This window comes from Mirounga angustirostris, unplaced genomic scaffold (assembly GCF_029215605.1).
Source record: "Mirounga angustirostris isolate CCGP_5_RB_7025 unplaced genomic scaffold, mMirAng1.0.hap1 SCAF_14, whole genome shotgun sequence".
NCBI lineage: Eukaryota > Metazoa > Chordata > Mammalia > Carnivora > Phocidae > Mirounga > Mirounga angustirostris.
In genome coordinates this window covers 30,845,258-30,872,458 of record NW_026991722.1, presented here as the reverse complement: position 1 = coordinate 30,872,458, position 27,201 = coordinate 30,845,258, and the positions used below count along the sequence as shown (strand labels likewise).

The 27,201-nt window shown below is 36.9% G+C and overlaps 1 protein-coding gene and 1 non-coding gene across 3 annotated transcripts in view; both read left to right on the top strand.

The window, feature by feature from the left end:
* The window catches only part of PIK3C3 (phosphatidylinositol 3-kinase catalytic subunit type 3), a 143,763-nt gene extending 120,084 nt beyond the window's left edge, over window positions 1–23,679 (top strand). The window contains exons 23-25 of one of the 2 annotated variants that reach the window (XR_010407221.1): window positions 6,096–6,186; window positions 13,591–13,729; window positions 13,868–13,992. Coding sequence is in view for 1 of the 2 variants with exons in the window: in XM_064577720.1 (XP_064433790.1) it covers window positions 6,096–6,186; window positions 13,868–13,993; window positions 23,326–23,340 (232 nt within the window). In the remaining variant the exon portion in view is untranslated. Of the gene's footprint in view, window positions 1–6,095; window positions 6,187–13,590; window positions 13,730–13,867; window positions 13,994–23,325 lie in introns of those variants that run through there. The other variant, XM_064577720.1, reaches the window with a different exon arrangement.
* On the top strand, window positions 4,258–4,415 carry LOC123853350 (U1 spliceosomal RNA). Its single transcript, XR_006793122.1, has one exon. It is a non-coding gene; the product is annotated as a U1 spliceosomal RNA (small nuclear RNA).
* Window positions 23,680–27,201: the final 3,522 nt, after the last annotated feature.

Sequence of the window (27,201 nt, the reverse complement as noted above, 5' to 3'; positions counted from 1 at the left end):
TTTCTTTATCAAAGAATGAAGTATTTAGCTTATTTAAAGTGATACTAATCCATTCATTTTTATTCTGTAGCAACTTTATCAGCCTTAGTTTCGGTTCTTCAGGAGCATTTAGAAGTTTGTTAAATGATGGAAGAATAAATGTTACATATGATTTTGTCTCTTTAGCACCTCATCAGTCATCCTGCTAAAGGAAAAAAATTGATTTTTCTCTATCCCTTCTTCTTTCTCCAATGCCACTCTATCTCTGCTTTCTTCATCCTAGTTTACTTAGGACTTAACATCAGGAAAAAAAAAAAAAGTCATGCTTGTTAAATTTAGGACATGGCTCCGGTGATTAGTCAAAAATGACAGGATCATTTGACCCAACTTAACTATGCAGAAACTCCCAGCCCAGGAGACATACCTTCTTACATCTCTTCCCAGTGAAAATATATGACCGGTAGACAGTAAGTTGCCTATGCACGTGGGCTCTGTCTTATTTGTCTTTGTAACCTCAGTTACTTATGCAGTGGTTAGAACATAGACACTCTGTATGTTTATTAAGTGAGAATCTTCAGTATTTATATGAGAACCCCCAGAACTTCTGTTACATATCTGGGGTGAGGTCATGTTCCTGGATGATGTTGATGCTCCTGGTCCTAGGAGAATGGCTCTACTCTATTAATCAGATTTCATCTCCACAGTGACTCATTAGGCCACCATTGTTAACTCAGTCTGTACCATGTGTCACAAACTCTGACGTGCATGTTATAAACAGCCACACTATTTATCCTTTAGGTGGCAGAGTGACTCAGTTTTACTTACCAGAAATGCTGAAATAATAATGAGATCAATGCTCTTTGATTTGTCTGTTGATGCAGAAGCACTTTCAGAGAGATGAGATGAGAGTTCCACTTTAATATCTGGGATTTTTAATTTAAAATAGTCAAAGCCTACCGAAAATTAGATGGAACCATGGCCTTCTCAGTGACGAGGCAGACAGAATGATATAAAATGATAACTAGAGAAATGTCAAAGGTGCTCTATCTTACTGAAAGCAGAAGGAAAACAGTGTGCTTTATAAACTGTCATTGATAATGGATTAGTAGCATTTCAGTAGAATGAGAAAACAGGCAGGTTATTAATGTGGAGCCAAAGTTAACTTTCATCACTACTAAGAAAAATCAGATTAATCTAAATAATTTTATGTTAAGTCTTCATGAAAACTGCTTTATTTTTTAAAATTTCACTGTACTTTGGGTAAGATCAGCTAGACCCTAATATTTTAATCAACATTTATATTTCTTATTTTTAATTTTTTTAAAGATTTTATTTATTTATTGAATTTAGGGGGAAAAAGTGCAGTGGGGAGGGGCAGAAGGAGAGGGAGAAAGAGTCTCAAGCAGACTCCATGCTGAGCACAGAGCCTGACCTGGGGCTTGATCTCACGACCCTGATGAGATAACTACCTGAGCATAAACCAGGAGTTGGACGCTTAACCAACGGAGCCACCCAGGTGCCCCCAACATTTGTTTTTTAATGTATTTTAGAACATTGTTCTGCTAGTAAAAAATTGCCTTTATGCCATAAGAATTAACCTGATACTTAAAAGTGTGTTTAGAGCTAAGGTTATTTGGAACTTTTTAAAATTACGGTTTATAGGTATGACAAACTACTTCCTTTTCATGGTTTTTTATTGATGGCTGATCATTTTCTGCAGCAAGAAACCACTCACTAACATTGGGCCATGTAAACAGAGCAGTTCCTTTCGAACTAACTTATGAATGGTTACAATTGTATAGATATCAGAACACATTTTGTGGTGTTCTGATTTTCATGTAACAAAATATATTATCATCTCTTTTATTAATCAATACCTAATACACCAGTAATTGGTAAATTTGGTTTTTGAATACTGTCTCATGGCAAGAGTAATGCTAAAATATTTTAAGTGTCCAAGGAAAGCATAACTCCTTCTCTTAACCCACGTATATGCCAAACATTAATAGACACTTAGGATACAAAGACAGCCTAAATTTTCCAGTAAAAATACTGAAATTAAGAATGCATTTGACTATATCAAATAAAGTTCTTACATTGTCTGAGAATGTTTGCATAGTTACCAAACAGCCGTGACTTTATTGATCATACTTCCTTTCATCATTAGCTTCATTGTTCTCCCTCCTTGGAGTAGTACACTTATTAATTTTTTTTTTTGTAGGATTTTTCTTCAATGTTTGTTGCATGCCAAGTGGATATATTGTAAGGGTAATAGACCTCTGGGAACACTATAGGAAACCTCACTTGATATAGTTAAATGCATTTCTATTTTTAGTATTGAAGGTTTTCAATGAACAATTTAGACCATCTTTGGATGACCTTATATTTTCTTTTGATAATGGTTTGAAAGATGTCTAGTAACCTTTAAATCTTTTTTTCTGGGTAGAATATTGAATGACTATGCTATTTAATATATAATTTCCTTTGGGGGGGTCATGTGCCCTATCTTAATTGGAAAATGCAGGTTCATAGCAACAGATGTAAAGGATTAATACAGTTAAGGCAGTGACAGATTTTCTACAAAGTAATTGGATGTTTAAGCTTCTTATAGAATATTCCATTTTATATTTATTTACATTTTGTTTTCCTTTGCTACAATAATAGCAGCATGGGTGGCTAAATTAAAACCAACAGATACTCCAGAAAACATTAATGTTTGCCTTTTAAAAAAGAAACACACATATGCTTCCATGAAGGCAAACATTTTAACATATATCCTGGCTGTCCATTAGAATTACCTGGGGGAACTTTAGGGGGAAAAATAGTTTTCTTTTGTTTTTTTTTTTTTAAGATTTTATTTATTTGACACAGAGAGACATAGCAAGAGAGAACACAAGCAGGGGGAGTGGGGGAGGGAGAAGCAGGCTTCCCGCGGAGCAGGGAGCCCGATGCGGGGTTCGATCCCAGGACCCTGGGATCATGACCTGAGCCGAAGGCAGATGCCTAACAACTGAGCCACCCAGGTGCCCCAGGAGGAAAAATAGTTTTGAGGCCCGTCAGATTTACTTGGTCTGGGATTGGGCTCAGGCATTAATAGTTTTAAGAAGCTCCCAGGTAAATCTAATGGACTTCCAGTTTTGAGAACCTCTGAAATATCCCTTTCAAAATTGAGCTTTGTTTTCCCCTCCCTGTGTTACTCTGTGAATCTACCCTGTGATATATTCCTGAGATTCCCTTATGGCAGGATTGGGAAAAACTGTATAGTCAGCAGAGCAGAGTGCGAATAATTGAGGGTTCATTGAAAGAGCGTATTTTTTTCATGACATAATACTAGCAGCTGGCTGTACTCTGCTGCTCCCATGGTCCTTGCAGCCCTCTCAAGTGGATCTTCTTGATTTCCACATCCTACATATCTCCAAGCTTGGTGCCCTCCTTGCTTCCTATTGCAACTTCCAAACCTTAGTTTGCCTTAGTTCTTTACTCTCTTTCACAGCCCATCTGCTTTAAAAAGGTCTGTTCTCACTGTCTCCACTAACTTGCCTCCTTTTCTTCCTTCAGCCCTCTCCAGTAAGACTTCCAGCCCTACCCCACTATTAAAACTAATTTTATCAAGATAAACAGTTACCTATACCAAATCTAGTGCCTACTTTTCATCCTAGCATCTTTGACACAGTTGAGCACTTCTTTGTCCCTGAAAACCTTTCTTAGATTTGGTGTAACCCACTCCTCTGTTTTCTTTTTGCCTTGCTGGCTACTTCTGCTGCTTTGCCGATTTCTTCCGTCTTCTGTCTGATCTTTACATATTCAACTGTCTAGAAGTTCCATTGTCAGTATTAACCTTTTAGTTCTGTATCATTTTTCCCCCTAAACTCTCTTTCAGCATTTTCATCCAGACTTGTGACTTTCATTAGGATCCAAATGCTGATGTTTTGAACTGATAGCATCAGCCCTGATATCCCCTCTGAGTTCTCTGTCTACTTGACATCTTGACTAAGAATCTGATAGGCACTTCAAACTCAGTATGTCTAAAACAGATTATTACTGATTCCCTGTCCCCAATCCTGCTCTTTGTTCATTCTCTTTCTTATTTTGTGAACAACGGTAGTTTCCCATTGCTTAGGCTGAATCCTTGGTGACATTCAGTTCCTCTGCCCTCTCTCCCTTGCTCCGTTGAAACCATCAGCAACTGTCTTCCACTTCATCTCCAACGTACAGCCTGAGAATCTCTCTATTGTTTCTTTTCTCCCTAGACAGCGAGCTTTTAACAATGCGTATCTCCTACTTGCAGGGGAGATGCCATGATCATGAAGGTGGTTTTCTTAGGGTGAGCCTTATTCATTGCACTCTGGATGTGCTCACCCCTGCAATTCCCCCAAATGTGGGAAACTCAGCTGCATAATTTGTGGTAGTGGGGGACTGTGTTCACACTGCCCCTGAAAAAGATAAAATAAAAATGCGTATCTGAGTGCATTACTCCACACTTTACACTCAGTTGCTCCCTCCCAGCGCATTTAGAATAAAATCATCACTGCTTAAGATGGTTTCTCCTAACCCATCAATCTCTAACCCATTTCCCTGATTTTTCTTTTATTTTAAATTTTTTTATCAGTCAGCCAGGTATGAAATTATGTTATCATTTTATTTTGTGAGTCCCCCATTCTCTTCCAGAATGTAAACTTCATGAATGTAGGGATCTTATTGGTTCAGTTTGCCACTGTATTCCTTGTGCCTAGAACAATGTATAGAGTGAATACTCAGTAAATATTTGTTGGGTGAATAAATACAATTATTATATGAGTAGAAATGGAATAACATCTGTGTTAATTTTTTTTTTTTTAGATCAATTCCCTCAAGGAAATTAGTAACTTAAAGCTAGGTTAAAGCTGTTTAGCTATTACTATATGAATATAAGTGAGTTAGGGCATAATTTGATTAGAAGATGACTTCAAGGTATTAGTTTTCATTATAGTCCCTCTTTTTTTTTTCCTTCTATAGTCCCTCTAGATTTTCATGGACAATATAAAATTCAGAAATGATAAAAAGGTAATTTGAAGTTTATATGAATAGTTATTTTTGTCTGCAAGTTGCATTATCATTATAGTTCAACAATAGCCAGTTTTTAGGTAACAAGTTGTGCCTTTTTATATAATGGATGAGTAGATGGCTAGTATCACCTAATGCCTGACCTCCATCCCTAGAGAAGACATGCAAGGTACTTGTTGATAATTTTACTGAGATCAGCTAAAAGCCTTTATTGCCTAAAAACAAAGCTTCGTTTACTCACATCCATCCCCAAAGTCAAACCTGAATCTCCTTTGTTACTAGGAGCCATCCAGAAAAATTATAACTGTCTAAGGGGAGAGTATTCTGGAGCAGGAGGTGGATTGTGCCCAGGATGCACTTACACCTTTCCCCACAAGGCTCCACTTCTGGAAATGAACATTTGGAATAGTACCGTTCTTTCTAGAGGGAGAGGAAGTGGAAGAATTTGAGGATTGGTGAGGATAAACCTTTAGTTCCTATAGGGCCAGCATAGTCCAAAGATGATATTATTTATATATCTAGCCTATCCTTAATATAATAGAGTACTAGCTATTTTCTCCTTCATTTAGGATTGCGTATATCCATACAAGCCTCTGTGGTTCCTAAAATGGTGATTAATATCCCTGGGGGATATTCTTGAATGTTTAGAGGGATGATAGTGTATCTCTTTCATTCCTTTAGCCATGACACACTGAGGTAGTCTTAAGGTAGCAGATTCTTGACATCATCTAGCAAAGACAGATCTTCAGTGTTCACTAAATGCTAATTAGGTATAAAGTGGATTCTCCTTAGATTTCTCCTAAAAAGAATATTCTTACTATAAGAACGAAAAGAATGCCATTAGATGGCTACTCCAAAAGTTTATCCCATAGTGTGGGACCTAGAAAGGGCATTATATCGAGACCCCAGAATAAGATACTTTTCATTGAGACAGCTGATAATGGCACATTCTATATTCTGTAGGAGTAATAGTAAAGATCCAAGTACAGCTACTACTTCTAGGAGTATTCTTTACAGGAGAAAGAACTGCAGAAGTCTAACACATTGCTTTTTCTTTTTTCACTTTCCTTTAGGTATTCTAACCTGATTTTGAACTTGTTTTCCTTGATGGTGGATGCAAACATTCCAGATATTGCTCTTGAACCAGATAAAACTGTGAAAAAGGTAATTTTTATACATTGTCAGGTATATTAGTCTACTTTTCATATATAAAGGATATTAAGGTTTTAATAACCCATTTCCCCTTGATGTCTCTGACTCTAGACTCTTAAGTAACATAAATTAAGAAAGAGACCCTTTGTTTAATTTTTTTTACCTTCCAGAATCCATTAGCCTCTCCGGTTCCTGCAGCCAGTTCTGTTCATACCCACAGTCACATGACTAGGTCATTGTATCTACAAAGAAAATCTCCATTGTATCTATGACCCTTGCTCTTTTTTCTAGAAAGTTTAGCACTTCTTTAATAATCTTGATCGGTTATCTGATTCCTGGCACTCCTGGGCTATGCATGCTAAAGATCAGAGACAAACTATTAATGATCCTAACTGGGAGAAAAGAGCCATTCTTTATTCTTCCCATCCATATCCTTGGTTACAGGGGTTTCTTAGAGCAGAGTAGAGACCTGCCTTTTAACTAGGCCTACAAGGAAAGGAAAAAAGGATAGTCTTTGTGTAGGTGAACAGTGATTCAGAGTTGTCGTACCATGAATTCTAGCAAGGAATGGGAGAAAGGACAGCAGATTTGAAGATATTTGTCTGAATTAGCTTCTGATTCTCTGATTTGGCGGGAAGAGGGCAGGGGGCAGTTGGAGATAGTATGTAGAAAGCCCTTTTTCATATCCAAAGATAACATAAGATGATCTTCAATATCAGTGTGATAACCAATATTGTACTTGAAAGATAATATAGTTTTTTGCCTTGCAGAAGTATACAATTACTAAAGGACAGTAGCAGTCTCAGAGATGGAGTCTCTATGGGGGATGAAAATAATAATTGGGACCAAAAAGCTTGTAACTTCTGACATTATGGACTCTGAACATTATTAGAAAGATTCCTCTGGGGCGCCTGGGTGGCTCTGTCGTTAAGCGTCTGCCTTCGGCTCAGGTCATGGTCCTGGGGTCCTGGGATCGAGCCCCACATCGGGCTCCCTGCTCCACAGGAAGCCTGCTTCTCCCTCTCCCACTCCCCCTGCTTGTGTTTCCTCTCTCGCTGTGTCTCTGTCTGTCAAATAAATAAATAAAATCTTTAAAAAAAAAAAAAAGAAAAAAAGAAAGATTCCTCTGGATTGAACATTGTCTTAGTCCATTTGGGCTGCTATAACAAAGTACCAGAGAATGGATGGCTTATAAACCACAGAAATTTATTTCTCATAGTTTTGGAATCTAGAAGTCCAAGATCAGGGTGCCAGTATGGTCAGGTGAGAGCCCTCTTTGGGTTGAAGTCTTCTTGACCTTCATGTGGCAGCAGTGCTAGGGGGCTCCCTGGGATCTCTTCTATAAGGATTCCACTCTCATGACTAAGCACCTCCCAAGGCTCTACCCTAATATCGTTCACATTGGGCATTAGTATTTCAACATGGATCTGGGGGGAAGGAGGCACAAATATTCAGACCATTGCAAACATAAAGAAGAATCTCTTTTACCTAGTTTTGTAAGTCTATCACAAGTATTAAGAGGGGGTTTTAATGGAAATACTTTATTGTTGAGCCATTTAAGAAAATTACGCTCTTATTAAGACTTCATTTATTATTTTATCCAGCAAGCACTGTTCCAGTAAACTCCCTTCTCCCCATAGGAAATAGACTATTCATCACCTTGGTTTTTGACATGACTTCCTTTTGTCATTTATTTTTTATTTATTGACTAAAGCTCATTCATCAAGAAATATAGTTGCTTGCTGAAAATTTCCTTGGCTGTAATTGATGGGTACACTAGATTCAAATATTGTTGCCCCCTCCCTTTTTTTTTGCATTGATATATTCAGGCCTTGTTTTGTTGTGTATTTTAAATCCATTTATCTCTGGTCATATAGTCACTCTTCCTTGATTTCCTTCGTGTTCAGAAGTCGATTATGAAAGTTCTCTAACAATATTTGTTAAACTGAGTCTTCCAATTTCTTCTGCTAGTTAAGTTGTGTTGTTCTTGTTCTTTTTTTTTTTTTTTTTAAAGATTTTATTTATTTATTTTGAGAGAGAGAGAATGAGAGAGAACACATGAGAGGGGATAGGGTCAGAGGACAAAGCAGACTCCCTGCTGAGCAGGGAGCCCGATGCGGGACTCGATCCCGGGACTCCAGGATCATGACCTGAGCCGAAGGCAGTCGCTTAACCAACTGAGCCACCCAGGCTCCCTGTTGTTCTTGTTCTTACTAGGTCTTTTGTGTTATTTGTTTCTCTTTTAGAAAATCATTGATGTTATTGTTTAAAATGGTCAGTGCCCTTTTGTTACAGCTATGTTAGTGGAACTATCTTTTAGCACACAAAGCAGTTTATTTTGGGAAGAAAAAAAAAGCATGTGTATTAGTTATTTTTCTTTAGACTCGTACTCCTTAGCTGTTTATTCTAATTTCAATTACATGAACCTTGAAAAAAAAGGCATTTCACCATATATCTCCCCAAAAGGATTTTTCATAAAAGGTTTCTTTGCTTTCTGCTGTTTTATTAAGAATATGAAGTAATTATTTGCAACATAAATTTGACATTAAAGCCATAATAATATTGGAAAGTTATTCTGGAAAAGGCTAAAATTTGTGTCATATATTTCATTTTTTAAGAAGTATAGATTTTTATACCTTGTTGAAATAACAGTTGCTAACATTACTTCAAACTCTTACCACTTGGAAAATCTTTGTGTTGACCTTATGAATGGAAACCAACTAGGGAAATAGAGTAGCACATTTGAGGCTGAGAGAAGTACAGATTATTTAAATTATTTGAGTAATCATAATGAAGCACAACAATGTTTTCTTGTCTCCATAACTTAATTTAGTATATATCAGTTTTGCTTTAATTTTTTGGAAATTGAATACTTATATATGGAATACATGATATTTTTGTTAATCATGTTTATTTCTTAGAAAACAAAATTGCCCAAAAATGTGAGATGGAATCACAATTTAAAACATATGATCATCAGTCACAAACATTAAGTATCTGGTAGTAGTAGGTTAGTCTTTGCTTTGTGCCATGGGAAGCTTGCACAAAAGTTGCTTTAATCCTTTTAATAATTTAGAACAAAGTTATCCAAGTAGTCTAATAAAAATAATGCATATTGATATAAAGCAAAGTGTTATGTGCTAGTATAACTAAAGCACAGTGGATAGACAAATTTCCAAAAATGAGCAAAGGGATCATGCTAATTTTTTTTTAAAGATTTATTTTTTAATTTGGATAAATACTCAGTGGTATTTATTGAGCTATTTACTATGTGTCAAGCACTGTCTTAGTGCTTGAGTTATAGTAATAAGAAACAAAACAAAATTTTCCACCCTCATGGAGCTTACCTTCTAATAAGGGAAACAGAAAAGAAACAGGATAAAGTAAAATATATAACATACTAATCGTGGTTAGTGTTTAGAGAAAAAAAATAAACGAGAGAGGAAAATGAAAAGTTGAGTTGGCATTGATTCTGGAAATTTTAAAATTTGTGGCCAGGAAAGGCTCACAAAGTAAGATATGTCAGCTCTTTCTGAATAAATTAAAAGGAGATATCTTATGAACATGTGATATGGAAGTAAGACTTCTTCATCAACTCCTATAGATTGTCCTGGTGAATAAAGGGAAGTTAAAATATTTGAGATAAAAAATCTATGTATTCAGAAACTAATGTAACATTATGTGTTGACTATACTTCAATTAAAAAAAAAGAAAACTTGTGTTTCCTAGCATATTATTAACTTTGTTACTAGGAAATGTGTATTGATAAAAGACAATTGCCTATCTTCAGGGAGTTTTAAATTTTCTTAGCTTTTGATACAGGTGAGTCTCTATTTAAAAAAAATGGGGGGAGGGAGAGAAATAGAATAGTTTAATGGATAAACATGACCACTTGACAGTCACTGCTTTTTCATTTGTGTTTTTCTTTAAATCAGTAATAAGGAAATCTTTTAAACTGTGGTAATAAGTTTTTCAGAGTAATTTAATGAGATAATACTATTTTGTGTTGAAGAATAAATGGATGTGTTCTTTCTCTAAATTGATTTTTTAAAAATTTTATTTCTTTATTTGAGAGTGAGAGAGCACAAGCCAGGGGAGAGGCAGAGGGAGAGGGAGAAGAGAAGCAGACTTCCTGCAGATGCTGGGCTTGATCCCAAGGCCCTGGGACCATGACCCGACCCAAAGGCAGAGGCTTAACTGACTGTGCCACCCAGGCACCCCTCTCTAAATTGATTTTTGACTAAACTTTAAGACAAATTTTATATATTACAAGCAGCTACAAATTGTCTGAAGATCTATTTCAAATGACCTGTAAAATTAAATTACCCTTGGTGCCTACAAGGTTTGTTTATTAAAACATACAAGCCATGGGAGGGAAGGGGTGGCTGGGTGATGGACATTGGGGAGGGTATGTGTTGTGTAAGACTGATGAATCACAGACCTCTACCCCTGAAACAAATAATATATGTTAATTTAAAAAAAATCTAAAAATAAAATAAAATTAAATTAAATTAAAAATTAAAAAACAAAACAAAACATACAAGCTGTAACATCCATTCACATTGAATTTTGGTAATGTAGATTTTATTTTTCTCTACTAGTCCTGTGTCTTAATACAATTATAGCATTGATTCTCTTTTAGCAGTAGTTGGATGGGGGTTCATTTTTTATAATTTTTCTTTTTAATTCTTTATTTTAAATTCTGGTTTTTAGGGGCGCCTGAGTGGCTCAGTTGTTAAGTGACTGCTTCGGCTCAGGTCATGATCCCAGGGTCCTGGGATCGAGCCCCGCATTGGGCTCCCTGCTCCGCGGGAAGCCTGCTTCTCCCTCTCCCACTCCCCCTGCTTGTGTTCCCTCTCTCACTGTGTCTCTCTCTGTCAAATAAATAAATAAAATATTTTAAAAAATTCTGGTTTTTTTCAAGTAAGGGAATTTTTTTATTCTAATGCAGCTCAGATAATCAAATGAACTCAGCAAGGAAATAATGTTTACATTAAAACTCTTCTTTTACTCTGATGAGTGAAAATTTTTCCTTTGTTGTAATCACTTCTGTGATTAAATTATTAGGAAATGAATACAAGGAAAAACTTTTTAAAATTCTAATTAATTTGAATTAAAAATATTTAATAGGGAATGTCTGCTTTTATTATTTTAATGAAAGTTACTCTTATTTCAGAGATGCTAAACACTAAATTATTTTAAGCAAAAGTCTTCTTTATTAATGAATGTTAAATTAGTCTTGTAATGATGTATTTTGAACTTTGAAAGACGAAGGGTAAAGATTAGGTATAAATGAAATCTCCCTGTACTCCTTAGGAAGGACAGTATAGTTTAGTCTAGAAATGTATTGCAGGGTTTTGTGTGGGGAATAGCTGTACACACCTGAGAACATGGATGCAAGAAGAGTGTACATCAAAATGCTATTAAAGACAAAATTTAATATTTAGTACTAATTGGAATGTTAGAGACTGTGTGTGTGTGTGTGTGCACACGTGCACATACATGAATAGAGCTTAAACCTGTAACCTGAAGAGCAGAGAGAATGTAGCTTGAAGAAAAGGATTAGAACCTTAAGGACCTATGGGACAATAACAGGTAGCCTGGTCAGTATATATGAGGCCAAATCAGCCATTTATGTGCAGTTGAGGATGATTTTTTCATATTTGGTAAATAATGTCTACTTTCTTTTTTTTTTTTTTTAAAGGTTTTATTTATTTGACAGAGAGAGACACAGTGAGAGAGGGAACACAAGCAGGGGGGAGTAGGAGAGGGAGAAGCAGGCTCCCCGATGAGCAGGGAGCCCAATGTGGGGCTTGATCCCAGAACCCCGGGATCATGGCCTGAGCCGAAGGCAGACGTTTAACGACTGAGCCACCCAGACGCCCCAATAATGTCTACTTTCTATGTCAAATACATATAGTCTGTTTGTGTTGCAACTTAATAGAAGCATGTAAGTTTTGATAAATTAGGCTAAAATTTTGATTCTACTGCCCTATAGTTTTTTGGTGTCCTTAAAAATAGTTCCAGGGCGCCTGGGTGGCTCAGTTGGTTAAGCGACTGCCTTCGGCTCAGGTCATGATGCTGGAGTCCCGGGATCGAGTCCCGCATCGGGCTTCCTGCTCGGCAGGGAGTCGGCTTCGTCCTCTGACCCTATCCCCTCTCAGGTGTTCTCTCTCTCTCAAATAAATAAATAAATTAATTAAATAAAATAAAAAAAATTGAGATTTAAAAAAAAAAAAATAGTTCCAGACCTGTCAGACATCTTTTTAAGTCAAAGAAAATAAAGGATTAAACTCAAGGAACAGATACGCAATTAATTGGGATTCAGAAATGGGAGAACTAGTTCATTCAAGGTATTCCTTTAGAAACTCCATCGAACTGTCCTTCACTTTTTATATCTACCTCTTTTACTTTCCCATCCTGAAGCTGCAGAGCTGTTGGATCATTTGGCATATCTCCAATCTAGTGACGAGATAAGTGCGAATCCAGGGCTGTGGGTTGTCCTACTGTGTCCTTCTTAGTTTCCTAGTAGTTAAATTCTATACTTAAAAGGAAATACTAAATGTGACCACTTTTTATTTGCTTAGAAACATTTTCTCCTTGCCTGCTTTTTCAAAAATATATTTGGGTCACTTACAAGAGGAGAAAGGAGTAGAATTATAATGGTTATGTGCAATGGCATGAGATTGTCTGGAAGCATGAGACCCTTGCCATCAGTTAAGGGTGTCTGGGTAGGTTGGCTTCATAGATTCTCTTTGCTTCCGTTTCTGCATCCTAGAGGTGGAGATACTGTCTACCTCAGAGTCAGATGAAATACTGCATGTAAAGTGTTTTGCACAGAGTATTCATTCAATAACACTGGCTTTTATTTTTTAGGAATCATTCTCATATCATAACTAGACTTTTTCTAGTTGTTATAATAAAAATTCCAGTTATTCTTATCGGGAATCAGCTGTAACTTTAAATATGAAATAAAGGGAAATTCCTCTCTCTTTGGAAATTGCAGACCAACTGAAGTAGTACTTGGCAGAAGTATAAGGAATTGCTATAGGAAAGGAGACATTTTGGAAGATCTGTATTTTGCCAGTGATTAACATGTTTCCTGTTCTTGTATAGGCATTGAAATGGTGTGGAAGAATGATACTATAATCTCACCTTGGAATATCCATTTAATAATAAGTAACAGGGATAAAGTGAAGGAGATTATTAATAAGTATGCCTCATTTTAAATTTTATACAGTAGTTCTAGCTTTGAAATGCAAAAGAAAATAGGGGTGCCTAGCTGGCTCCGAAGAGCATGAGACTCTTGATCTCGGTTGTGGGTTCAAGCCCCATATGGGGTGTAGAGATTATGTAAATAAAACTTTAAGAAAAAAGAAACGCAAAAAAATAAAGCACACTTTTTTATATTTGCAGCACCTCGCAGAATCATCTTTACTGTTTATTTTTTCTTAAAAAAAAAGAAACTTAACAAGCAACAAGGAAAGGGTGATAAAGAGCATATAGCAAAAACAATAAACTTCGCTCAAAAGAATGATAATATTCAGAACTTCTTGTAAGTTATGAATTACTTCTTTGTCATAGAAATAGGTCATAATATATTGTAACAACATCTATATCAATCTGATGCTGTCTCTTCAAATTGAGTCCTTTTTTTTTTCATTCAAAAGACTAACCTACTATGACCTTGTAGGTTCAGGATAAATTCCGACTAGACCTGTCTGATGAAGAGGCAGTACATTACATGCAGAGTCTGATCGATGAAAGTGTCCATGCTCTCTTTGCTGCAGTGGTAGAACAGATTCACAAGTTTGCCCAGGTAAGTTCTCTGAAGGCAGTGCAATTGATCACAGCTTTTCCATGTCCTACCCCAGAGTCCTCAGAGAGCCATGCTTTTCTCCTGCTAATGATGTCTTCTCTGCGTTTTATCAAGCCTTTTTGACATCAGCCAGCTGATGTGAATGTGTTGCATACATTATTAACTCTAAAACATCCCACTTAAATTTTCAGTTGTAAACTAAATGGTGGAGTGTCAGCATAGGTATATCTGTCCTTTGTTGTTAGTGGTGATTGTAAGTCTTTCCTGAGAATGGTCTTGGGTCTAATGGAGGCCTTGGCGAGTGAGAGTTGAACACTTTCTGGGTTTTGACAAATGGTGAAATGCTAGGAAAGGAGTTTAGAAGCTGAAAAAAGCTGTGCATACCACACACTGAAAAGGTCTATCTGTAGACTTACTGTTAGTAGAATCTTGCATGCAAATGTCTGAGGGAGACCTTTTCACACTAGCCTATGGTGGTAAACCTCAGGTTTAAAACCTGGTTTAATTATGAATTTCATAATGAGGATGATTATGAAAATGGTGAGCAAACAGAAAAATTAGACCTCTTTCCCTCCCACACACTCACACTCTTCTCCTTGCACACACCTTCCTGATTTTGCATATCCTGTTAATAATTTTACTAATCACCCAAGCTCAGAGCCTGTCTGCTTTGCCTTCTCCTTCACCCAATACCACTGTCACCAAGCCTTGTCAGTCTTTTTAGTTTAACCATTTCTTTAATTATCCTTTTCAATCATTTTCTGACTACTAATATTTTAATCCATTTTTTGTTCTTTAATATATCTTGGATAACTAAAACCCTTTATAATTCTTCTGTTTTAGTTTTTTTTTTCCTCTAAGCAGTTTTTATCCTTCTAAATATCCCAGTCAGTTATATTTTCACAAAATAATGTTTCACCTTGTCCTTTTTATTTTTTTAAATTTCAGTGTGCACAATGTTTCCCCATTGCCTAACAGTGAAGTCCAATCTCTGGTAGCCCAAGGCCTTCCAGAATATTGTATTCCAACCTACTTTCCAAGGTGTTTCCCTAATACTCTCTCTGCATATTTTGTTCTTTTCTGTCTCTGTGATTACTTTGCAGCTGCCATTTCTTCAGCATAGAACATCCATCTTCTTAACAATGAATCTTTCGTAAACTTCTGCTTACCAAATCCAAGCTGGTCCTCAGATATGATCTATTGCCTAGATTGATTGATCTCTTGGATATTTTATTGTATTAGTTTACATTTATTATGAGTTGGCACTTATATTGTTGCTATTATAGATGTAATGGATAACTTGTCTTATAACTCCTAATAACTTGAAGACGAGGCTTATGTGCATGGTGGTTAGTCCCGAAGTTAGCACGTGCCGTATTTGGCTTAAATGGAAGTTTATCAGGATAAAGGAGTTTATTGTGTATATGGGTAAGCTGGGTCTGTTTTCTGGTTAACAAAGTATTTCTCCAGTACTGCCAGTTGGTCATTTTATTGCTAGGGACATTGAGGGTCTGCTTCAGGTTATTAATCTTGCACGTCATTATGAAGAGAATAAACTGATGGGATGTGTGGCTATGAATGTGTCTAGCTAATGGTTTGATCAGCGTTTCATGAGCTCAGTAGAGTATTTTGCTTGTAGGTGAAATTGGAGCAAATTGGGTATGAATGAGTGTGCTTAAGGTCGGGATTGTGACTACAAGGGACGGAACCAGACTTGAACTCCAAGAATCTTTTGACTCCATATCGTTCTTCTGATCATGGTCTTGCATACCGTATATTTATGGTTTGAATTAGGTGCTGAAAGCTGCCCTGCATGCAATCAGATTGACTTTCTCTCCCTTTCGTATGTACACCTTTTTTTCTTTAAAAACTCAAATAGTTGTAACATGCTTGAGGTTAGAAACTTTTAACTTCTCTGTCTTTGCATTTCCTTCAGAGTTGGCTATTTATATTTCATTTTGCTCTATCCTTATCTATAGCTGAACAAATTTCTCTCCTTCAGGAGTTTTCCTTCCTGCATACTTCAAGTTTCTCAGTTTTCTCCTTTAGTTTCCTGGGCATTTACCGTATAATAGAGCCAAAACTCCACACTTAAAATCAATGCTGCTGCCTGACACCTCATTTCAGATTATCTGTAGCTGTTTGACAAACCTGAACTCACTAGCTTAAAAAACAATAATGAGTTATTACTTCTTATGATTGATTCTCCAGTCAGGATTTCAGCCAGAGCCCAGCCACATGGCTCTTTTGTTTCCTGTTATGTCAGGTGGGTTCACTCATTCAGCTGTGTTCAGCTGGGGATTGGGTTTGTCTGAAGGGTCCAAAAGGTTTCACACATCTACACTTTGGTGCTGCTCCAGACGGCCTGTGTCTGCTTCTCTTGCTATTCCGACTCTACCCAGGGCTGCCGTTCTCCTGCATGGCGACAGCTGCCCCCCAAGGAATGTGAAAGTGGGGGCAGCAGGCCTCTTAGAGCAGGTCAGAAGGCCAGCCCTGACTCTCAGGGACAAGAGAAGTGTGTACTCTGGAGGAGAGGGATTAAGTGTGGCATCTTTGAAGACTTAACTGCCACACATCTGATACACTCTAGCTTAAAGTTTGAGCTTTCAAGCAAGTTCTGTAAATGTACTTGTGGTATACTTTATTTATTATTATTATTTTTTTAAAAGATTTTATTAACTTATTTGAGAGAGAGAAATGAGTGAGCCAGAGAGAGAGAGAGCAGGAGCAGGGGGAGGAGGAGAGGGAGAAACAGACTCACCACTGAGTAGGGATCCCCATGTGGACCTTGATCCCAGGACCCTGAGGTCATGACCTGAGCTGAAGGCAGATGCTTAACTGCCTGAGGCACCCAGGCACCCCTGAACTAGTAGTATACTTTAGTTTTGAAATTGTGTTGTCAATTTGCAAGAGAGAGAGAGTGCCTGGGGCTGGGAGGGGAGGGGCAGAGGGAGAGGGAGAGAGAGATAATTTAAGCAGACTCCCTGCTGAGAAGGGAGCCTGATGTGGGGCTGGATCTCATGACCTCGAGACCATGACCTGAGCTGGAATCAAGAGTTGGAGGCTTAACTTACTGAGCTACCCTGGTGCCCCAGAAGGACTATTTTTCTTAATTCCCTGTATGAAAAATAGAGGAGAGAAAAAGCTAAATAAAAAAGGGACCACATTCTTATTTGGGGGAGGTAGTAACAGAGGGACCTTTCTTTACCAATGCCTCTGGGCCTCAGTTTCCACATCTGTAAAGTGATTGGTATTGAGATAAAAACTAATATAAATTTAATCTATTGTCAGAGATACACAAAGGTTAATTGCTTTCCATATATAAAGCTTATATTGACTATTGCAAAGACTGAAAATAAATGAAACCCCCAGCACCGATGGTTAAATTACAAAGGTTGTTTAGAACCAAGAGTTAATGCATGTACCTTTTCTATTCACAGAGAAAATATGAATATGGCCAATAAACTGGTAATAGCGGTGGATGTACTCTTAGACTTGGGAAAGATAATTTTATAAGCATGAACTAACAGAGGATTATATTTCTTGGAAAGAAATATTAAGTCTTTCTTGGGTTTCTGTTTTTTAGTTCTTTAGTAAAATGGTAGATAAGAAATCCTGGATAAATAGTTACTGTAAATTACTTTGCTTCATTGTTACAAACTCTTTTGGACTAGGATAGATTCTTGATAACAAAATAGTATTATTATCTAAAATCAAGGCCATAAAGGGGTGCCTGGGTGGCTCAGTTGGTTAATCATCTGCCTTCGGCTCAGGCCATGATCCCAGGGTCCTGGGATTGAGTCCCACATTGGGCCTCTCCCTCTGCCTGCCACTCCTCCTGCTTGTGCCCTCTCTCTCTCTCTCTGTCAAATAAATAAATAAAATCTTAAAAAAAAAAATAAAATCAAGGCCATAGCAGCATGAATATGAATTAAGAGCAAATATCTGGATGACTCCAGCAATGTAAAGACCACCAGCGTCATCCTAGACAGGTAATAGTAGAGACTTAATACAGCATGGATATTTATGTAGACAAAATTTTATAGATCATATCTCAGCGCTCCATTTTACAATGAGAGATAATCGTGTCTGGGACAACAATAACCTTATTTATTTGAACTTTGTATTTCATACAGTGCTTCACTGTTTTTTAACGTTATATAATCTTTACTATAACCACAAAAATGAGTTTTAACATTCTCCCCTCTTAGAGATGAGAGGGCTGAGCCACATAAAAAGTTGTTTCCTAGCTTATCAAATTCAAGTCTTTACCAGAACATCCCATGATATTCTACATCCTAAGAAATGAACTTGAAAATGCTCATGCTATCTTAGGTTTCCTTAAATATGTCACCTCTGCCTATACTCTTTACCTGTTACTATACTCTTGTGCAACTGAAACAATATCAAAATCAGAGTTACCCAAGGATGTTTAATGTCATTGGAATTTGTTTAGGCATTGAAGGTTACAAAAGATACTAAGTACAGTTTTAACTTCATCTAAGTCTTTTCAAATTATGAAATTATAGCAGCATAGCTATTTTTCTTTTTAAAGATTTTATTATTTTATTTTAGAGATAGCAAGCAAGCAAGTGAGCATGGGAGGAGGGACAGAGGGAGAGGGACAAGCAGACTCCGTGCTGAGCACAGAGCCCCATGCGGGGCTCAATCCCAGGACCCTGAGATCATGACCTGAGTCAAAATCAAGAATTGGACAATTAACTGACTGAGCCATCCAGACACCCTGAAGCATAGCTATTTCTTAACTAATCTCTGAAGTTTATTTTCTCTTTGAAACTCACACTTCTAAATGCTGTGTATTTTCTAAGTAGTGACTATTTATTTTCTAAGTAATACTTAGAATAAATGACATGCACGTGCAAATCCAGATGACCAACATCTGGTTTTTTTGGTCACTCATAACATTTACAATAAGGATGTATACTGCTAATTGATTTAGGCTAATTTTAGTGCATTCCTATTAATCACTGTGGATTGTAGGACAGTTTTCTAAAAATGGAGGTAAACTGATTGATACATGTTAACAAAAATTATAGTTTTGTTTCAGCAAAAAAGAAAGTATAGTCTAAAAGAAGACTACAGAACTGCCACATACAACTGTTACGTTGCAATGCTGAAAAGACTTATTTTCTTCGATCATACCATTCCTTAGGAAGGGTAGAGATTAAACACTGCAATATTCGTTGCCTAGCAACACCCACCTATTAGTGATACAAATTTTCCACAGAAAAACACTTTTATTTAGGTCATTGTCTTTGAGATTGCATCATCAGAACTCTTGTCCCCACTGAAATGATCTTTAAAGGGCTTTCTAGGCACAGAAAGGTAGAGGTCACTTAGTTTGGGTCACTTACTGCTCTAAAACTAGCCTTTGGATGGTAATCTCTCATGCAACAGCCCGCTTCTTCCCTGTTTCTGCTTTGTCCTGTCTTTCTCTCTCTCTACTGATTGATGATAAAGGGCTGGAGAGTGAGGTGTGGTTTCCATTCATCTTAGTACATATTAATCTAATTAACTAATCTTGGTAGATTAACCAGGGTTAGAGATATATTTTTTGTAGACTGAGAGTTAAAACATAAGAACAGATGGTGTTCAGAAAGTTTACCCAAGTTCCAGCTCAAGATACTGAGAACACGTTACTGCTTTACATTTGGCAAGAATCCTTAATTAGCCCCCGTGGTGTTCAAGGGGGAAAAGCACAGGTCCAAGCAGAGGGGCACATGAATGTGCAGTCATATATTATGTGCCTTTAACTGAAGAGAATTCAACTATATATACTTGTGGTGATTTAAAAAAGATAAAAACAGAAACAAAAACAATGAAAGGAGACAAACAATGTGGTTATTCTGCCTGATGTTTTTCCTGAACAGCATATGTCCTAATAAATGTGAGAGGAGCTCCTTCAGGGATGTTTCAGATCCCAGGTGTCTCCCATGACATGACATCTTGCCATGCTGAATGTGATTCCAGTTATTGAGGATTCTTGTTGTTTTGTACAACAAGGCTTCTAAGTGCAGGCCATCCATCTGCCCCATCTGCTGCTCAAAAAACCAAGTTTTTTTGCATCAGTATTAAGGGAAAAGCTTCCTGTTCTGAACTTTTGGAGAGATGACTATATAGAATGTGTTGCCTTCTGACGCCTTTTTTCGAGTAATTTTGTTTATGTTCCTGTTTTACCTTTATGTGCTGACCCTAACACCTCAACCCCATGTAGTATGTTTGCACTGTAACTATTCTACTCTCTGATCTACTTTGAGAGCTCATAGATGCAAAAGATGCCCTAGGAGAAGAGAATAGAGTGTCATTTCTGAGTTTATGTTATATGGATCTTATTTTACCATTAGGAATAAAAAACAGTGTAAAATATTTAATTGAACAAAACAAAAAAGTATTGGATTCTTTAGCCAAAGAGAAATTTTTCTCAAAAACCAAGTTTTTTTTTTTTTAATTTAGTAAATAATTCTCTAAAGATGTAGATGATTCCCAGACCAGTGGCTTGAATAAATAACTATTACAATACCAGTATATCATACAAAAGTATTTTGTATCATTTTGTGTCCCAGATCTATTCCTAATTTATCTGAATTATCCTAGGAGGAATAAAAATTAAGAACAACAAAAAACCAATAATAATAGTAATAAGTGCAGCCTATTGAACACTTATATGTGCCAGAAATTATGTAAAGAGCTTTCTCTGCATCACCTTGTTTAATCCTCACCCCTGTGAAGTGGGTAGATCACCAGGCCTGTTTTACAGAAGAGCAAACCAAGGCTGAGATTAAATAACTCATGGTCTCAGAGCTAATAGAGGACAAAAGTCCAGATTCAGACCCAGATCCTAGGTTGTAGAAATAGACAGTAGTTTCTAAATCATGTTTTTCTTGATATATATATTTAAGCTTTAATTTATTAGAGATGAGTGGATTTTGGTGTGAGTAGCGAGTTTTAAAAAGTATACTTGTAAATTGAAAAAAATGATCTTTTAGCTTTTCTCTCCTTAATGTTTCATCCACCCCCAAAAGAAAAAAGAAAAAAAAAAATCAGTTGTGCAAACAACCAAGAGAGTGTGATCTAAAAAGGAGTCATTGGGAACAGTTAATTCCAGATAAATATGATAAATGTGGGATAACATTTATTTTGCACATTGGCCACAAGCCAGTCTTGAATTTTATTGACGGCCGCGTGCTCTCAGGTCCCTCTGCAGTCCGCCAACACTGCCGTGCGAGTAGCCGGTAGAACCAGCCACGTTTAAAAACATCATACAGGCACTTGGGACATTACAAATGTTTTAAAGTCTACAGAGTAATTACTGTAATAGCAGCAGTCAGCAGAATGCCCCATAATTTTCAGCTAAAATGTCCTGCAGTTTATTTTTTATCTGTAGAAATTTAATTTCCTTGTCTTCTGTGGGGCAAGTTTTCAGTCACAAGTATAATCCACCATAAGATTTGTCCGTTTGCTTCATTAACTGCTTTTAGGAAGGTTAGTTGTCATACTGTTGTTTTCCTGCCCCTCTGTTGTATCAGACCCTTTTATATAAATTCATCAGATGTACAGGGAGTTGAACATTTTGAGACTGACTCTGCTACGTAGTATTACTGATTTTTTCCCCCGCAGACAGACGCTCAGAAGTATTCAGGCGATCTATTAGAGACCGTCTGTTCCATAGCAGTGTTTCTCCCACACATACAAACATACTTATCCACGTGTGTGGTTTTCCTCGTTTCCAGGATATTTAGACTTCCTAGCATGTCTGTGAGGACCCTCCACAATTTGGCACTAACCCGCATTTTCAACTTTAATCATCTTCCACCAGCCTACAAAAAGAGCCTTCTTTGTAGCTCTGCTGATTTACCCCCATGGCAGTTTCTCATACCGAATATTTTCCCTCAAGCCCCCACAAACAGTCCACCTTTGCTTGTTTTCTGGAATGAGTTCCCTACCCATTGCCCAACTTTTGAATGTGCTTGTGTGTATATGAGTGGTGACCCTGTTTTTGTCTTCAGGCTTTTTTTATCTCGAGTATCCTGGGGACTCTCACAGAACCTGAGCTGTTCTGGCACATAGTAGGCGCCAAATAAACGTATTGATTTTATATAAGTGCCAGGGACCATTTGAGAAGTTTATTTTTATTTCCTCTGATGTTGTCACCTAGAAGATATTTAAACAGCTTCTTAAATCAGAAATTACATTCCTCTAAAAAGCATTAAGGCTGAATCTTACCATATTCTTGCTAGAATCATCACTTTAAATTTTATCAGATTAAAATCAGTCAACATCTTTCACATTTTTATACATATTCGTGAATGTACACACACACCCACAAGTATTTGTCAGTGAGGTTTTTTTTTTTTTTTCCCTTCATGTTTTTTTCTTAGAGTGATAATGAGGTGAAGTTCACGGAAACAAAATTATGTTGCCCATGTCCAGCATTTTTATTTCCTCCAAGATACTGCCTATATATATATATATATATATATATATATATATATATATATATATATATATAGCTCATGAGTTATGGATGACTCAGTTATGTTCACCCAAACAATCAAGAGTTGTCCATCCTGGGCGCCTGGGTGGCTCAGTCAGTTAAGCGACTGCCTTTGGCTCAGGTCATGATCCCAGGGTCCTGGGATCGAGCCCCACATTGGGCTCCCCCTGCTCTGTGGGGCACCTGCTTCTCCCTCTCCCTCTGCCTGCCACTCTCCCTGCTTGTGCACACTCTCTCTTCCTCTCTCTCTCTGTCAAATAAATAAATAAAATCTTAAAAAAAAAGAGTTGTCTGTATTGAGAAAGTGGTGACTGACATCATCTGTACATGTTAAAGACAACCATTAATTGCAGATTATTTTTGTATTATCTAGCTCTCAGAAGTAATGGGTAGCATTCTCTGAATTTCACTGAATGCAAATTTTGAGAGATAATGAAGAGAGGTGCAGTGTCACACATCTCTTTATAAGCAATATCTGAGGTAACTGTGAGGGTGCCTAGCACAAAATAGGTACTAAAAACATGGGTTTCTTTCCCCTTGATATTTTAATATCAAACACTGTTAATGTGTTGGCCCCCACACAACTCCTGACTGGGCTTCCTTGTTCTTTCAGGAGTACTGTCTTTGATTTGATTCCAGATCAGTTCTGGAATGAAGTGGGTGCACTCTGTGGAATAAGCTACAGCTTTTTAGTCACTAAAAATATCATGCCAAGAACTAAGCCATTTCTTAAAACTGTAAACTCTGTTGTTTATTTTTCTTTGTGAAATTGAAGTTAATTGCTTTCTACTTGTTTATCTGTTTTTGATTTTTGTAGTACTGGAGAAAATGAAACTGGACTCGGCACATCAGGATGTTTGGCTCTGTAAGAAAACTACTTTAGAAGCAACCTCTGTATAAGGAAGACTTCAGAGTAACAAGGAAGAGAACATTTGATCTTCAAGATACCATATATCCTAAATGTTACATGGTGCCTGAATTCAGTTTCTTTGGATGTCATTGCTTAAATACGGTCTTGAAGGGTTTGTTTTGAAATACTGTATACATTTATTTTCAAATGTACACATTGTTAATAAGCTAAGAAGTGAGAAATTTATTCCAGGATCATGTACATATTATGAGAGCTCTGGAAGAATTTTATGTTGAAATAGTAAAACATTTTAGTCTTTGAGTTTGAAATGTCCTTTTTTTTTTTTTTTTAAATCATCTCTTCACATCAGGACAGTAGTTATGAACTTGGATTGTCTCAGTCAAGGCTTTTTTGGTTTGTCTCTCCCTCCCCCCTTTCCCTCTCTTTTTCCTCACATTCATGTTTGTTTTTGCCTAAGCTGCAATACTTAAAGTTTTAGATATTGTGGCTCATTCTTTTACACTTCAGCAATTACTACATATACTTCAAATATGACAGTCATTTTCTCTCACTTTTAATTATATATCTTATTTGAAAACTATGGTTAGTTTACAGTTCTCCTACCTTGTAAGTACATAAAGCAGGATATGCATATGTAGCCATCTGAATTACTGGCCAAAAGGTCATAATGACAGCAGCTTTCAGTGTTGAGCCCAAGATTTTTTTACATATACATGTAAGCATAAATTGTCTTTCTGCAATAAATACATTTTTGATGCAAACTTACTTTTCAAAAGGTTTTTGAAATACCTTTACTAGACCTGCTAATGTAATATATCCTTTCTGATTTAAGCAAAATGATTTCTTGTCTTTTAAGACTTTTAGTCCTGCTAGTCCATCTAGCCTTTTTGCCTCATGGAACTTTGGGAAAAGAGCACATATGAAAACAGAAGAGCAACATAATAATAATCTTTACAAATTAATGTGTGGCATAGTCATGTGACTTTTTTTGGAAGAAAAACAGTATCTCATTCTTTCAGTGCTGAATAAATATTAAATATCCAATTTCAGAGAATGCTATTAATTACAGTGTTTGTCACCACATTCTTGTATCTGGGAGTTTGCCCCTTTAGAATGGGGTTACCAGCTGGATAGCAAGCACATAATTAGGAGACGACCTAGAGGCACATGGAGTGGGTTTGTGTAAAACATAATGCTGATTTGAAAACCAGAAAAGATGAAAAGATCTCTTCAAATCATTGTAAGAGAGTTGATGCCCATGAGCTGGAAGCTCCATCCTCTATCTTGCTTTTTCTGTGCTTGATGTGTTTATATCACTTTCTGTTGCCGAGAAGTTTTGAATCTGTCTGTATTCTCATTCTTTGAGTCCTATTTCTGTTGGCTCCGAAAAATTTTCTCGAAATGGCCCTGTTGAAAGTGGCCAAACTCCTGAACTCTTACAATTCTTTTTTTTTTTTTTTTAAGATTTATTTATTTTTATTTGAGAGAGAGAAACAACACATGCATGCGTGTGAGGAAGGAGGTGCAGAGGGAGAGAGAGTTCCAAGCGGACTTCATGCTGAGCGTGGAGCCCGACTCGGGCTCAATTTCAGTACCCTGAGATCACAACCTGAGCTGAAATCAAGACTCCAATGCCCAACCAACTGTGCTATCCAGGTGCCCCTCTTATAATTCTTTATAGTTTTTTTAATTGGCATTTAATAAAGGTAGGTATTTTTGTTATACTTGCATCTTCCATTTCAGAGGTTTGGCAAACTTTTTCTGTAAAGGGACAAGATAGTAAATATGTTAACCTTTGAAAAGCATATAATCTTCATTACAGCAACGATTCAACTCTGCTTTTAGAGGATAAAAAGTAGCCAGAGACAACACGTAAGCAAATGGGCTTGGCCAGATTTGACCCTCGGGCCTTAATCTGTTGACCCATTTGAACTAAGTGTAAGACAGAAACTATCACCTTACTCATCTTTATAAACTCCACTGCACTTTGCATAGATAGTAGTATGTTTATAGTAGGTCTCTATGAATTATTTTGGACTAACATAAAATTCTATAAGGGCCAACACCGACAACTGTTAAGGAGAGTTGATCATGAATAACCTTGTATTTAGTGCAAACTTGGTAAGAATTATAAGGGAATTATTTCTTTTTTTTTTTTTTTAAAGATTTTATTTATTTATTTGAGAGAGAATGAGAGAGAGAGCATGAGCGGGGGGAGGGTCAGAGGGAGAAGCAGACTCCCTGCTGAGCAGGGAGCCTGATGCGGGACTCGATCCGGGGACTCCAGGATCATGACCTGAGCCGAAGGCAGTCGCTTAACCAACTGAGCCACCCAGGCGCCCGGAAAACAAAGCTTTCTAAGAAGGAAGACGGGTATTGGGTGAGGAAAGAGCATCTTTGAAGACAGTGGCCATGGTTTTGCTGAGAGCATTTTGGCTATGGGTGGTGAGCCTACATCAGAAAGAAAAGTGATTTATCAGTCTCAATTTCTATTGCTCAAAGCAGCCTCTTTGCTTCTGCTGTTTTCCCCAAACTGTTCAGAGATCTTTCTTTACAGTGTAGTCTGTATGTCTCTTTATTGTCATTGTCTTTCACATTCTGTCAGTGTTTGTTTTGACTTTGAGAAATGTGTTTGTGAGGACAAGGCACTTTAATTCAAAAGTGTAGGTACCATGGTCATGTACTGTAAGTATTCAGAGTGAGATTTCTGAATAGCGGGGAGAAGATGTTGATTGCAGCCGCTGGGAGTAGGGCTGCAAAAGTGAGGAAAGAAGTAAAGTGTGATTCACATTCCTAAATAAAGGGTTGATACAACCTGATTTCTGCTGTTCTCTATACACTAGGGTTAAATGTTACCAGCTCATTTGTATTACAGAGTTTTCAGTTGAGCATGTATTGTACTAATAGCAGTCAATATTATTTATAAGGCCTTACTGTTACATATTAGGACTCTGCTAATCGCTTCATATGCTTTCTCATTATTCTGTATAACGGTCCTATGAGATAGAATTTTGTCCCCGTTTTCCAGAATTTTAAGACAATTGAACCATCTGCCCAAAGTTAGGTTGCAAGTGAGAGCAGAGTTGGGATCCAAAGTTGAGTTACTCAGATTCCAGTGACCACAGTTTTGACCATCAGATTCTCCTGGCCTTCATTTCTCACTGAGTCAGTGGTGACAGCCCTGCCTTCTAGTATGTGCACGTGTGTGTATGTAGTCCATTAGACTTGGATACCCCCAAAACAAAATGACATTTGTTTGTTCATTCATTTATTGATTTATTGACTGTCATGAAAAGGATTACCAAAGAGAGGCAGTAATCAATAAAAGAAATTAAAAATTCCTGAGAAAGTAAATTGAAGTGAATTTAAAATTTATAAGAAATGGAGTTGTATCATTGTACCACATATTCATACTTCCCTTGGCATATATCATTCAGGAAAAACATATAGATTATATAAATCTTAACCACGCAGCTGTTAACCTACAATCATGATGTACTCTGTACGTTTGCACATAGACCTAATATTGCAATTTAAAAAGAAAAAAAGCCAGATTGAGACTTAGAAAGATTTAAAAAAAAATAAATTGCAGAAACAGAATGGACTATCTATAATTAAATACAGAAAATATATTGGTTTGCTAAAATAAATAATTTGATACATTAACATTTCACCATAAAGAAGACATACTACCTGGATGGGATCCTGGAAAAGAGAAAGGACATTAGCTAACAACTAAAGGAATCTAAATAAAGTAGTAGTTAAAAAAAAAAAAAGGAATGAGTAGCCTCAGAGGGTCATGAATGTCCCACCTGGATGACC